Raw genomic sequence first — 14,200 nt, 5'->3', positions numbered from 1 at the left:
CTAATTGTGTTTAGGTATAAAACTTTTATGTACTTTGTCTTCAAAATATCCATTAGTATAATTTCAGTATGATTCGATTCACTCTTCATAGGGCCATAGATAACTTCCACGAGTATCACAATATAATTTAGTATAATTTATTATATTCACAATATAACTTCAATAAAATTTATTATATTCACAATATAATTTTTATAATATTTATGATATCCATAGTATAATTTTAATATAATTTTTATATCCAATGTACAATTTCAAATATGATTCACTTAAATAAACTCCCCAAATATTTCAATTGTATAATTTCAGTATATTGTATTATATTCACAATCTAATTTATTATATCCGCATTAATTATTCTAATTATGATTTTTGAAAGATTCTAAAAGTCTTTACTCACTAATAAGGATAAAAATAGATTTGGTGATTGGTGCTTTGTCTCATTAATGCTATGCATAATCTTTAATTCAGGCTAGTATTGTAAAGGAGGGAGTGTTTTAAGGGTAGAAAAAGTCGTCTAGCCTTACATGTGTTCTGACTATTAAAATGTTTTTCATGATATTATTATGATCGCAAATTGACAATTTAAAAGTAGAGAGCATTTTATTTTTAATTCTAACACATTTTGTTAATGTAAGCCATTAATAAGCTATTAAACTGGCAATATGCTAATGAATCAATTGTAAACATATCTGTTAGATATCCTACATTAATTCACGTTTACACAACTTTGTCTATTTTAAGTTTATATCTTTCTACAAATACATTCTGCTTGTTATATTTCTTAAATAATTTGAATAACTAAAAATATTAAACACCAATAGAGTAAGATATATGAAAAATTACGAATTTTTATTGTGTGTAAGACAATTACGAATAGAGTAATATATATATATATATATATATGTTTGAATTATATAATAATAAGCAAAATATACAAAAGTTTGTATCGTCGCATATCTCTAATTCTAAAACCTCCGGTTGGTGATGCTGGAGGTGACACTCTTTGGCCATTTTTTTTTTGTACGTATATTCATTGGTCATAACACTATCAGTAGGCCTTGATGCTTTCTCAAAGTTGCTTGTTCTTTCTCAAATATTTAGACCTCTATTTTGAATTTTAATGTGTATTATCAAGCACAAAACTTCCATAATCTATGATGCACTTACATGTAAGTAATACTATTGGTGGCTAAAGAGAGGTGCCAACACATCTCTGTTTATATATATATATTGTAACGACCCGACATGTCGTTTTAAGATTTTACGTTTCGTTCGGTGGCTTAAGGTCTCGAGCAGCTTTAAAATGTGTATTATGACTTGCGAGGGTGGTCAAGTTTGATTTTCGGATGATTCATGGTTTAATTGAAAGAACAATTCTTGTTTCTGAAGCATAAGTTGAAATAATTGACCGGATGGTGAATTATGTGTAAACAACCCCGAAATGTAGTTTTGATGATTCCAATAGCTCCGTATGGAGATGTTGGACTTAGGAGCGTGTCCGAAATTATTTTGGAAGTCCGTAGTGAAATTTTGCTTCAAATGGCGAAAGTTGAAATTTTGGGAAGTTTGACCATGGAGTTGACTTTTTGATATTGGAGTCGGAATCCAGTTCTAAATTTTTTTGTAGATCCGTTATGTCATTTATGACTTGTGTGCAAAATTTGAGGTCAATCGGAATTGATTTGATAGGTTTCGACATCGAATGTAGAAGTTAGAAATTCTTAAGTTCCTTAAGCTTGAATTGGGGTATGATTCGTGATTTTAGCGTTATTTTATGTGATTTGAGATTTCAACTAAGTTCATATAATATTTTAGGACTTGTTCATGTATTGGGTTGAGGTCCCAAGGGCCTCGGGTGAGTTTCGGAGTAGTTTCAGATCATTTTTAGCTGCTGATTTATTTTACAGCAATGTGCGAAATTTCTGATGCGCAGAGCTTACGTTGGAAGCTTATATCTCGAAATCTATAAGGAATATGAAAATTATCAAAACATGAAAGTTGTAGCCCTTTGATTTTAGTTTCCAGAATGATAAACCATTCACCATTCGGACATATGGACATTTGTATAAAGAGTTATGATCGATTGTCTGAAGCTGGTACTGCAGATTTTGGCAACAACAGTGTGCATCGCCAGAAATTTCTGCTGCACAAGGCTGACTTTGGGAGCTAATATCTCGCAATCTATAAGGAGTTGGGCGATGAGAAAAACAAGAAAGTTGTAGCCCTTTATATCTAGTTTGCAGAAATTTAAACCGTTTGGTAGTTGGAGTTGATAACAAAAAGTTATGGTTGATACACTACAGGATGTCGGGGAAGAGTTTTGGAAGAGTTTGATGTTTTCAGCATAAGCATGTAATGATCCAAAGGTCCATTTTTAATTCTAGAGATCGAAATTCTATTTCGAGACTTCCGGGATTTTGATAATGAATTATAGGAGTGATCTAGAAAGTTTGGTGTAATTTTATCAAGTCGCGATTGGATTTTTAGCGCGAAATATGAGTTAATTGTTTAAAGAGCAAAATTAGTGTCTCATTGAGCAAATGAGCTCCGCATTGAGTTTAGATTGAATGACTAGGTTCGTATTATTATTTGTGACTCATAGGAACAAGAATCATCGAATTCCGAGTTCGTATGATGGAGTTAGAGTCTTTTTAGTGAAAACAATAACTGTTGGTGCAAGCAAGTTCTGGTGTGGACTTTTAGTGACAAAACATGGACTTTTAGTGACGGAAAATGGACTTTTAATGATGGATGGGCAGAAATTTAAGGACTAAAAATGGTCATTTCCTTTATTTTATTTTGGATTTTTGGAGCACCGTTCTTGGGCGTTTTTGAGGATTTCTTCACGACTTCAACTTGGGTAAGTGTTGTATATCCAAAAGTGATTATATTTCATAAATCCATTGTTATATTCTTCATTTATTTCGGATTTAAATGGAAGAAATCAAGAATTTTGTAAAACTTTTCAAGAACGATTTTTTTTAGATCCGGAGGTCGAGTTGTTATCAGAATTTGATAAAATTGGTATGGGTGGACTCGTAATTAAATGAGTTGTCAGATTTTGTGAGTTTCGTCGGATTCCGAGGCATGGGCCCCACAGGCAATTTTTGAGTTAAAATTCAGATTTTGTTGGAAAATTAGTATTTTCATATTGAATTAATTCCTATAATTAGTATTGACTGAATTGAATTAATTTGGATAGATTTGAGCTGTCAGGAGGTCAATTCAAGCAAGAAGGCAATTTTGGAATATCGGCCTAACTTCAAAAAAGTAAGTATCTTGCCTAACCTTGAGTGGGGGAATTACCCCTTAGGCATCGAGTCTTATGTGCCATTTGTGAAATGTGAAAAGCCGTGTACGCGATGTGACGAGTACGTACTCGGGCTTATATGTGCAAAATTTATTGGGTTAAAGCCTTAGGTATATTGTGTAGTAAATTGGATAATTATTGGCATTTATTAAATCATATATTTGCCATGCCTCAATTCGTGTTTGTTGAATTTATTTTTATATGATAATTTGATGTGATTATTAATTGTATATTTATGTGAATTCTGTGAGTTTGGTGATTTGATATTTCCTGTAAATAATTATATTATCAATTTTCCATCTGTAAATAATTAATGAAATGAGTTTAAACTGAGGCGTTAATATAATTATCAAGAATTTGGATTAATGAAGGCGTTGCCCTATACTAAGGATTTTCCATATCTGTTGTTGTTTTGAGGTTTTATACACATTGTGTGGAACCTTGGGCTATTTATTGTGAAATTAATTGATTTTGTTATATCTTTGGAATTGGTTGTGGCCATTGGGCAAATTGTGATATGAATTGATTTTGTTATGTTGCCATGATAATATTCCGTGTAAATTGTTGTGTTATTTGAGTTATTATTTTGAGGATATAAGGGTGGCATTCCACTGTTGATATTATGTGGGTATAAGGGTGGCCTTTCACTGTTGTTATGTGTGTTGGGATATTGCTGGACGGAGTGATAATGATGGCTATAAGAGAGATAAGGGTGGCCATAGGAACGATAAGGGTGGCTATTGATATTGTCAGGGCGGAGGAATAAGGGAGGCTATTATAGGAGTGATAAGGGTGGCTATAGGAGAGATAAATGTGGCTATTGTCAGGGATGATATGTGATGATGTGGAGTTATTGCGTTGGTAATTTTTATGTGATGTTGTGATTTTTCTTATGTTTATTTTAAAAATCTTGTGCAATTTGTCATGTTGTTTCGGTAAACTTGATAATAGTCTGGTCTATGTTGAAATTGGGAGCTTGTGGCTATTGCCAGGCGGATTATGAAATGATATATGGGCACGAGGTCCGTGAGTAAATAATGATAAAATTGGCATGTGAATTGTCCGTGCAATTGTGATATGAATTGTGGGCACGAGGTGTCGTGGTTAAATGATGATGATATTGACACGTGAGTTGTCCTTGCGGTTGTGATAGAGAAATTAGTACGAGGTACCGTGAAAATATGAAAGTGGGCTGAGACCCGTATTTTATGATTTTGAAATGAGGTGTCACAGGGTGACTTTTAATCGAAAGATATTTATTTGAAGGAATTATATTTGAAAGAGATTTATTTGAAAGAATTATATTTGAAAGATATTTATTTGAAGGAATTATATTTGAAAGAGATTTATTTGAAGGGATTATATTTGAAGGGAGTATATCTGAAATATATTTATTGGAAAGCATTATATCCTGAAGATTATTATTTGAGAAGCATATAGGCGAAAGATTTATATGTGAAGGACTTGATTAATTGGATGTACTTGTACTTATTATTTATTCAGCAATATTAATGGTGTTCTTGTTACCCTGCTGTATATATCACTGGTTGATTAGTGTTGCCATTATTGTTATTTATTTTCTATTATTTTTGTATAGTATATTGCACAGGTTATTAGACTAGTGAGTGTCTTGACTGTACCTCGTCACTACTCCACTGAGGTTAGTCTTGATACTTACTAGGTACCGACTGTGGTGTACTCATACTACACTTCTGCACATTTTTTTGCAGAGCCAGGTATTGGAGATATCGGACTCAGACAGTGTTAGAGTGTGATCGCAAGGATTCAAGGTAGAGTTGCTTGGTCGTCGCAGTTCCTTGGACTCTTTTCATTTTATTGTATTGTTAATTATTAATCAAACAATATTGAGTATTCGATCCTTGAGATCATTTCATGTATTCAGTTAGAGTTCGTGACTCAGTATTACCAGTCTTGGGAGGTTATATATTTATATATGTTCCGCTGTTAGTTTTGATTACTTATTTAAAAAAAATGACTTCAAAAATGTAATTGAAATCGTCTTATCTAGTCTTAGAGACTAGGTGCCATCATGACGCCTGTGGTGGGATTTTGGGTCGTGACATAACACCAAAATACTTTCTAATTTTGATACTCAAAGAGCTTACAGGAAATCCCATATGAACTACATAGTCTCTAATACCACCAGCTATTTCAGATCTACATCCACCTCGTGACCCTACCATAATTGTGATGATTAGGCAATTAATTAAACCTTCTTAATATCATACTTATCAACCAGATGTCAGAACCTGCTGCACCCCAATGTGCACAACTGAATGATCTCTCAATACATCCACATACTCGATCTGGACAACACGTTGTTGTAATGTTAGAGCAACCCTGGCTCTCTTATAACCCCTATATAGTATCACGAACCGTTGGCACATAGTTGATACCGAGTGCACAATTTCATACACGAGTGGATGCAAAAGAACATAAGATATATGCTTCAAGCTGAATAAATGTCGCACGATAAGGAATGATAGAAGTGAAAATTTCCTAACAGTTCTGTAGCCTCTCGAAGATAACAGACGTCTCCGTACCGATCCGCAAGACTCAACTAGCCTCGTTCGTGGCTCGTAAAACCTATGTACCTAGAGCTCTGATACCACTTGTCACGACCCAAAATTCCACCACAGGCGTCGTGATGGCACCTACTCTCTAAGACTAGGTAAGCCGATTTCAATTATATTTTTGAAGCCATTGTTTTTTAAAATAAGTAATCAAAACTAACAGTGGAACAAATATAAATATACAACCTCCCAAGACTGGTAGATCTGAATCACGAACTCTAACTAAATACATGGAATGATCACAAGGACCGAATATACAATACTGTTTGATTACAAATTAACAGTACAATGAAATGAAAAGACTCTAAGGGACTGCGACGACCAAGCTGCTCTACCTTGAATCCTTACGATCCCGCTTTAACTCTCCTCAAGCCCGATATTTTCAATACCTGGCTCTGCACAAAAATATGCAGAAGTATAGTATGAGTACACCACGGTCGGTACCCGGTAAGTATCAAGACTAACCTCAGTGGAGTAGAGACGAGGTACAGTCAAGACACTCATTAGTCTAATAACCCATGCAATATAATATACAAAATAATAGGAAACAAATAACAAGAAGGGCAACATAAAACAACCAGTGATATGCACAGCAGACAACATTAATACCATTAATATCGCTCAACAATTAATAAATACAATTACACCCAATTAAATTAAGTTCTTCAAATAAATGTCTTTCACATATAATTCTTTCAAATAACTCTCTTTAAAATATAATTTGCTCAAATAATTACCTTTCAAATATAATTCTTTCAATAAATCTCTTCAAATATAATTTTCCTCAAATAAACATCTTTTAGATACAATTCTTTCATATAATACTTTCTAGATAAAAATCCTTCAAAATAAATATTTTTTAAATATAATTCTTTCAATCAAAAAGTCACCATGTGGCACCTCATTTCATAATCATAAAAATACGGGTCTCAGCCAATTTTTATATTTTTCGTAAACACGGGTCTCAGCCCATTTTTTCATATTTCCACGGCACCTCGTGTCCATAATTAAATCCTCATATTTCTCCGACACCTCGTGCCCTCATTTCATATCACAACTGCACGGACAAATCACGTGCCAAATATCATTATTATTTAATCACAGCACCTCGTGCCCACATTTCATATTATAACTGCACGGACAATTCACGTGCCGATATCCTCATTATTTACTCACGACACCTCGTGCCCACATTTTATTTTATAATCCGCCTAGCAATAGCCACAACTTCTCAATTTCAACATAAACCAGATTGTTATCAATTTACCAACAACAAGACAAATTGCAAAAGGTATAAAATAAACACAAGAAAATCACAACATCACATGAAAATCACCAACACCACAACTCCACATCATTACATATCGTCCCTAACAATAACAACCCTTATCTATCCTATAGCCACCCTTATCCATCCGCCCTGACAATATCAATAGCCACCCTTATCGCTCCTATAGCCACCCTTATCTCTCTTATAGCCACAACTTCTAAATAAGAATTATTTTTTTAATTTATTTCCGAATCTACCGAAAATCAAACTTTACCACACCTGCAGGTCATAATACATATAAAGAAGCTGCTCGAGACCTTAAGTCACTGAACGGGGCGTTAATTCTTTAAACGACAAGTCAGGTCGTTACATGTTAACATTTATATTTAGGTCCTTTTGGTTGTCTGGTAAGCAAAGTTGTCCAATATTAATGCTCAAATTTGAATTCCTGACCCAGAAATTTCTTAGTTTATTTATCATTATTATTTTTTATCATCTGTTACGTTCTCTTCCCCACTCTAATCTATCTAGTTCCTTCTTATACAATTATATGATGAAGTCTCATCAAATGTGTGCATTTAGAGAAAAGGAGGAGTATTGCTAAATTTTTACGTACTTTATTCCTTGTGATTTTCGACCAAACACATTAATCTCTTCAATTAATGAGAGCATAAGGCCTGGCTGGGCGCGAGCACCATTTCACCTCTGGCCAGGTGAGGCGAGGTCTGGGGCGAGCTCCTCCTTGCCTGATTTTTTCTTTCGTGCTCTTTTCTACTATTTTTAAGATCCTTTTGTGCAACTTTCATTCCTGTTCACATTCCAATGGTCCTACACATAAAAACAACTCAATTAAGCTCAAGTGTCGCACAATTTAATAGTAAAACACCAAAATGTAAAGTAAATAATGAATTATGGCCAAACATCACCCATGTATGAAGAAAATTAATGTATGATATACTCCATCTGTCCCAAATTATGTCGTTTTTCGCTTCTCAAAATTCAATATATTAAAATATATTTTTTATTATATTAACGTGAGAAGAATTGCAATTGACTAGATCTTTGCTTCCTTTCCGCTTTTGTTATTGAGAGCGGAATAACCCTTTAGTTATTCCTTACCATCACTGACTAGATCCTTGGTCAGGTTATGAAAGTGATAGTAGATCTGGTAATCCCTACAATTCTTGATCAACTTGCTAAGTTGGTTGGAGATCGAGGTGATTACTTCAGCATTCCCCTGAAGAATCTGAAGAAGGTTAGCACCAAGTTCTTAATTGTTTCACAGAAGAGAAACATCAAAAGACAAGCCTACTTGAATGAAGTTTCTCAGAGGAATGACTCAGTATCCTTTGCTACAATTGGAAATTTCGTCATCCTTACACCCCTTGTCACTTTAGACATTGCAATTGCGATTGGAGTTGTTCATTAACAGATCATTACTAGTAAAAGGTGATCGAATGGGCACTTTTCTCTCGCTTGAGTCTTTTTCATTTGTAGGTGTCACCACAAGAACTAGCAATGTGATGGTGTTGGATATTCTTAACTCATTGATTGAACCTCTCACGATAGTGAAGCCGGTTTTGTTTAGTGTAACTTCAGATCAAATGCAGATAAAACCATTCGTTACATTTCCACATATATCACCAATGCAGCGTTAGTTACAAAATTTAAACCACATGTATAAAGGTGGCCCCGAAATTCCTCATATTAATTGCTATACATGATGCTCTACATTGATAGTACTACACATAACTCTCATTTTTGCTTTTGAATTTGTATCAAAATTGGAAAGAATTTAACAGTTAACCGTGCATTATAGGCACTATTGTTCTTTGATTTATGTAGTAGACTTCCACATAACCCATGACTTCTTACTGGTAAAAGTAAATAGAAGAGGATGTAAAGAAGTGAAGTCTACTAATGGGCGTGATAATTAGCCTAACACTTGAATCAAAAATTCCTTGTTACAGCAACTTAAAAGGAAAATAACAAAGTTAACACTATTTCCCGTTGAAAATCAATAAGGATAGTGTAGTAGCCAAACTTTTCATAACAAAAGATATTCATTTTCATGATAAAAACTATGAAAATAATATATAAAAACAAGAACAATTGTAAAATTTTCGCAAGACTCATAAATTGAACAGGTACCTCATTTGACACTTATAGATTGGTGTTATGTGCTGTAAATAGTTAACGGATATGCCAAATGAAAAGCAAATTTTCAATGAGAAAAAGGATTTTTCCAATTGACAAACGGTCTGTGAGAATAATTGCTTAATTGATTTCATTGTCCAATTTTATAAAGTGAATGAAAGAGGGAGAGAAGGTTGGAATACATGAATCTTTAATAATTATTGGAAGGTCAAAGAGCAAGCATTGAATGGACATTCTAAAGGTTGAGATAGTATGTACATTTGCGATGAAGTATCGGAAGATGAAAGCAATACTTTGGAGTTGAATAGGCTGCATTAAGTAGTACAAATTTATTATTTATTGGAAGGTAAGTTTACTTTTGAGTACAAGAATATTAATGAAGTAGTGTATATATAATTAACGGGTAAAATAGTCCTTCAATTTTTATGGATATTTTGGTAATTCGACTTTGACATTTGGAGCTTCGTACTTTAAATATAACTAGTTTTTGAACACGTGCGTTGCACGTGTATCTCTAATTGTTCAGTCCAAATTTCTTATCTCATGTCAATCAGTTCAATCACATGTCAAGTTCAAAATGGTAAATTATATATGAGCCTATTTGACCGACTTGACAGCTGAATATATATAAAATAATTAGTTACATTGTTTAACTTGCACATTCAGTTAGATAGGTATGACAGAATTCTTGTTGTGGACATTGATATCGCTTTACAAAATATGACATTTACTTATTCTTGTGAGAGAAAATCTTATGCAAATACAAGCCAATACAGGGGATGGACATGATCGGAAGTATTTGTCTTTTTCATTTGTTATAGTAAACGCTATCCGAAGAAAAGGAAAAAATAATCAAATCCTCCCATAACTTAGTGTTTAATTTATCCATCCATTTTCCCTTTGGAAGCTTTTCGCTTTAATTTTTTATTACTATTTAGGAGCGATTCAACTATTTTTATATGAATTATCTATCGAGTTCCAAATCTTATTGAGTACATGGGGTCGTGACAGGTGGTATCAGACCTCTAGGTTCATAGGTTCTACAAGTCATGGGCAAGTGTCTAGTAGAGTCTTGCGGATCGGTATGATAACGTCCATACCTATCTTCGAGAGGCTACATGCTAAGTTACTCGGACTCGGATGCAGGTGTTTGACATGGGTGCGGATCCAAAGGTTGGATCCTTCATGGTCTAAATTTTAGAATTCGAGGATATGGATCTAGGTACGGGTACGAGTGCGGAGATTCGGCAAAAATAAATTAAAAATCTAGAAATATAGTGATTGAGATATGCATAATTATGAGAGATTATATGGAAAACTTACGTGTAACTTGTGCCTTGTAGAATATAGTAACTGAGTCTTTAGTTTTCAAGTTTTAGGAAGGCACGTAGACACTCTCCAAAATGGCATGATTCATTAATTTTTCTACAACTCGCACAACAAAGTATTAAAATAAGTTATTATAAACTTGTTGAAATATAACAAATAAAAGTTATAAAGAGATTTAGAGATACAAAAGAAATGAAACATACCTTTAGAAGTTAGAAGTTAGAACTAAATAGACTAACATATATTCAAGAGTCACTAGTCAAAAGTTTTAAATAATTAGCTATTCAAATTAAGTTACTCAAATAACCACCAAAATGTCTTACAGAAATTGTAAGTTCACAAGTTCATAGACAAAAAATAAGTACATAGCATACACATTTAAATTACGCTAGACTTGTCACTTGAAACATTGTGCATGAGTACATTCTATTCAAAGGTCATCTTCCTCAATCTCTTCAATGCCAACTTCTTGCAAATCTTGAACTTCCTCTTCAAAGAAGACTCCTTCTAGTTGAGGTTCGTCTATAGACAATTCAACTAGATCATTGATACTTTCATCAATATTAAAATTATCCCCACCTAAAACAACACTAATTTTTTTTAGAAGATTGTGAAAGGAACTTATCATGCTAAAGAAATTACTCAAGAAATATCAAATCATGGATATGTATGTATACAGATATACCAAAATCCCAATATTTGCTTGGACCACTTGTACACTTTTCCTTTCTTCGAGAGAGCAAGCGAAGATTATAATGGATAAAAACTAAATCTTCGGCTCTAGAAGTAGCTAGCTTATTTCTCTTGATACTATGAATCAATGAAAAAGTACTCCAATTTCTCTCGCAACAAGATGAAGAAGCTGGCTGGGAAAGCAATTTGTAAGCGAGACTTTGTAAAAGTGGAGCATTTACACCATGGTTAGCCCACCAAGATAAAGGCTCCTCATACCCCCATAGCATCAATCACATGAGGCTCACCAAAGTAACCATTCCCACAACAAAATGCCCCATACTCCAAAGAAGCTTTCTTTAAATCATTCGGATTCTTGAAATATCTTTGAAAGCATTTGAGCCTATTTTGTGAAATCTCTATATCTTCATTAGGAGCAAGTTTTCTTAACCCGTTGCTTTCACCTTTAAGCCACGACTCATGATAATATTTCGAAACCAATGAACGTTCCATGCAATGCAATGGAGTATTACTCTTATTCCACCTTGCCACAAGAATTCCTTGAATTGTAGCAAAAAATTCGATTGGCCGGTAATAAGATCTTTCTTACTCATGCTCAAATACAATCACCTTCACCTTTTCAATCATTGTATCCCACATGTCGTAAATAAGGTGCAATTTTGGACAATCAAGGTTGGCACTTCTAAGCATGGATACAATTGGCTCCGTACACCTCAACAAGTATTCAATAGTATCCCACCATTCATCATCCATCACAAGAGATTTTATTTCGCGTGCTTTAGCTTCAATTACTTTATCTCCTTTATAATTCTTCCATTCGTCATCCATCACCATTTTTTCCAATGACAATTTAGCTCTATGAATATGAGAAGTCATAATAATATGGGAAGCAAATCTTGTTTCCGCAACTTTCAACAAAGATAACTCCGAATACTTTTGGAAAATGGCAAGCGCCATGTGGTGATTCACCACAAAATTCTTTAAGCTACTCACTTGACCAATCAACTTTAATATCCATTCGCAATTTTTAAAGTGAGTTGATTTTTCTGAAGGTTGACACATACTTTTTAAAGCAAGATTCAAACAATGAACAACACATGGTATCCAAAATATGTGCGGAAAAGTTTGCTCAACAATAGAACCGACAAGCTTCATATTACTTGCATCATCAGTGATAACTTGGACAACATTCTTTGCATCGACATCTTTTATGGCTTTAATAAATAACATAGCAATATATTCTCCATCCTTAATAATCCCACTTGAATTGATTGATTTTAAGAATATTGGTCCGCCACTAGATACTCCCATTATATTTATCAATGGCCACCTTTTAATATCTGACCATCCATCCGAACAAATCGACAATCCTTTTCTTTTCCATGTATCTTTAATAGGTTGTAGTTTTCTATTAATATGAGCCTTTTCTTGGGCCAAAAGAGTTGTTCTTAACCTATTAAAAGTTGGCGGAACATAACCAGGCAAATAATTTGCTGCCAAAAACTCCGAATATTTTTTATAGTAAGGAGAAGTTGCAAGGTTAAATGATAAACCTGATACGTAGAACATACGAGCCGCCAACTTGTCGGCAATGTTTCTGTTACAAATGTTAAAAGATTTCTCTAGTGCTCCACCATTTGAACCTTTCTTTTTTCCAGTCGTGATAAGTCTGATCCTTCCGGTAGAGATACATAATCTGCCTTTTTTCATGCATTCAGTTGTGCGTCAGTTTTTTTCTTTTCAGCTTCTTCGTTCTCCATCTTCAATGTTGCACATACTTCATGAGTAATCTCTTTGCATATAGCAACGCCATGACCAGAGATCTTTAGAAGATGCGCTTTAACTTTAGAATATGAACCAGTAACTTGTTTATTGCAAAAATTACAAAACCACACTCTGTTTCCACCTCCATTAGGAGGAACTGAACGAACTTTAACATGATTCCATAAAGGTTTGTCATCAAAATCTGATGCAATACTTTTTGTTGGTCTGGATATGCCTTTTCCTTTTTGTTTCACAGTTGTTGATGAAGCCATTTTAAGGGATATTGGGTGAAGAAAAATTCTAAAATTTTTCGGCTATGGATTCAAAGAAAGTTGAGATGAAACAGAGAGAGTGAGAATGGCTTGTTTGTCTATGTTCTTGGACAAGAAAATTCATTCTATGAGAAAAAAGATATTCTGATGGGGATATGGGGAGTTTACGATGACAATAGACTTATTGGACAAATAATTCATTAAATAAACAAAAAGGTATTATGATGGGTGGAGTTTATGATGATAATTCATTTTTTGAACAAGATAATTCACGTCACTTTTCATGGGATAGTAAAATATTACATTAAATGATATTTGTAACATTTAGTTTTATCATTTTAATTTGGAAATATTTTTTAATTTTAATAGAAATATAATTATTAATCAAACTCCAAACCCTAAACTCCAAAACTAAAACCTCAAACCCCAAAATCATATAACCTTAAGCATTATTTAATTACATATGATATTGTGTATATTTTATTATTGATTAAATTAGTCGATTAACGTGATTTGTATGAAAGCTATATAACCTTAATCATGAATAATTAATTATATTTCAAGTATTTCAATAGATCAATATTAATTAGCTCGATATTCTAGAACTTGTATTGATAGAAAGAATCAAACAATCTAACAAGACGAGATCCCTAATATGATAGTGGATATATCTTGTTATCGGTCAAATTAGTCAAACAAAGTCAATCGTTATTTCTAATCAAACATATATTTAGATTTCAAGTATTTCGATAGTTCATAACTTGTATTGATAGGAAGACTCAAATGATCTAACAAGAAGAGTTTCCTA

The 14,200-nt window shown here is 33.5% G+C and overlaps 1 protein-coding gene across 1 annotated transcript; it reads right to left on the bottom strand.

Annotated features, from left to right (window-relative positions):
* Positions 1–11,941: 11,941 nt before the first annotated feature.
* Positions 11,942–13,066, bottom strand: LOC104089807 (uncharacterized). The gene has a single exon (XM_009594789.2). The coding sequence runs from the start codon at positions 13,064–13,066 to the stop codon at positions 11,942–11,944; it is 1,125 nt and encodes a 374-aa protein (XP_009593084.2).
* Between the last annotated feature and the right edge of the window lie 1,134 nt (positions 13,067–14,200).

Source organism: Nicotiana tomentosiformis, chromosome 7, assembly GCF_000390325.3.
Source record: "Nicotiana tomentosiformis chromosome 7, ASM39032v3, whole genome shotgun sequence".
Taxonomy (NCBI): domain Eukaryota; kingdom Viridiplantae; phylum Streptophyta; class Magnoliopsida; order Solanales; family Solanaceae; genus Nicotiana; species Nicotiana tomentosiformis.
Note: the sequence above shows the minus strand (reverse complement) of the source record. Positions and strands in the feature narration are given on the sequence as shown.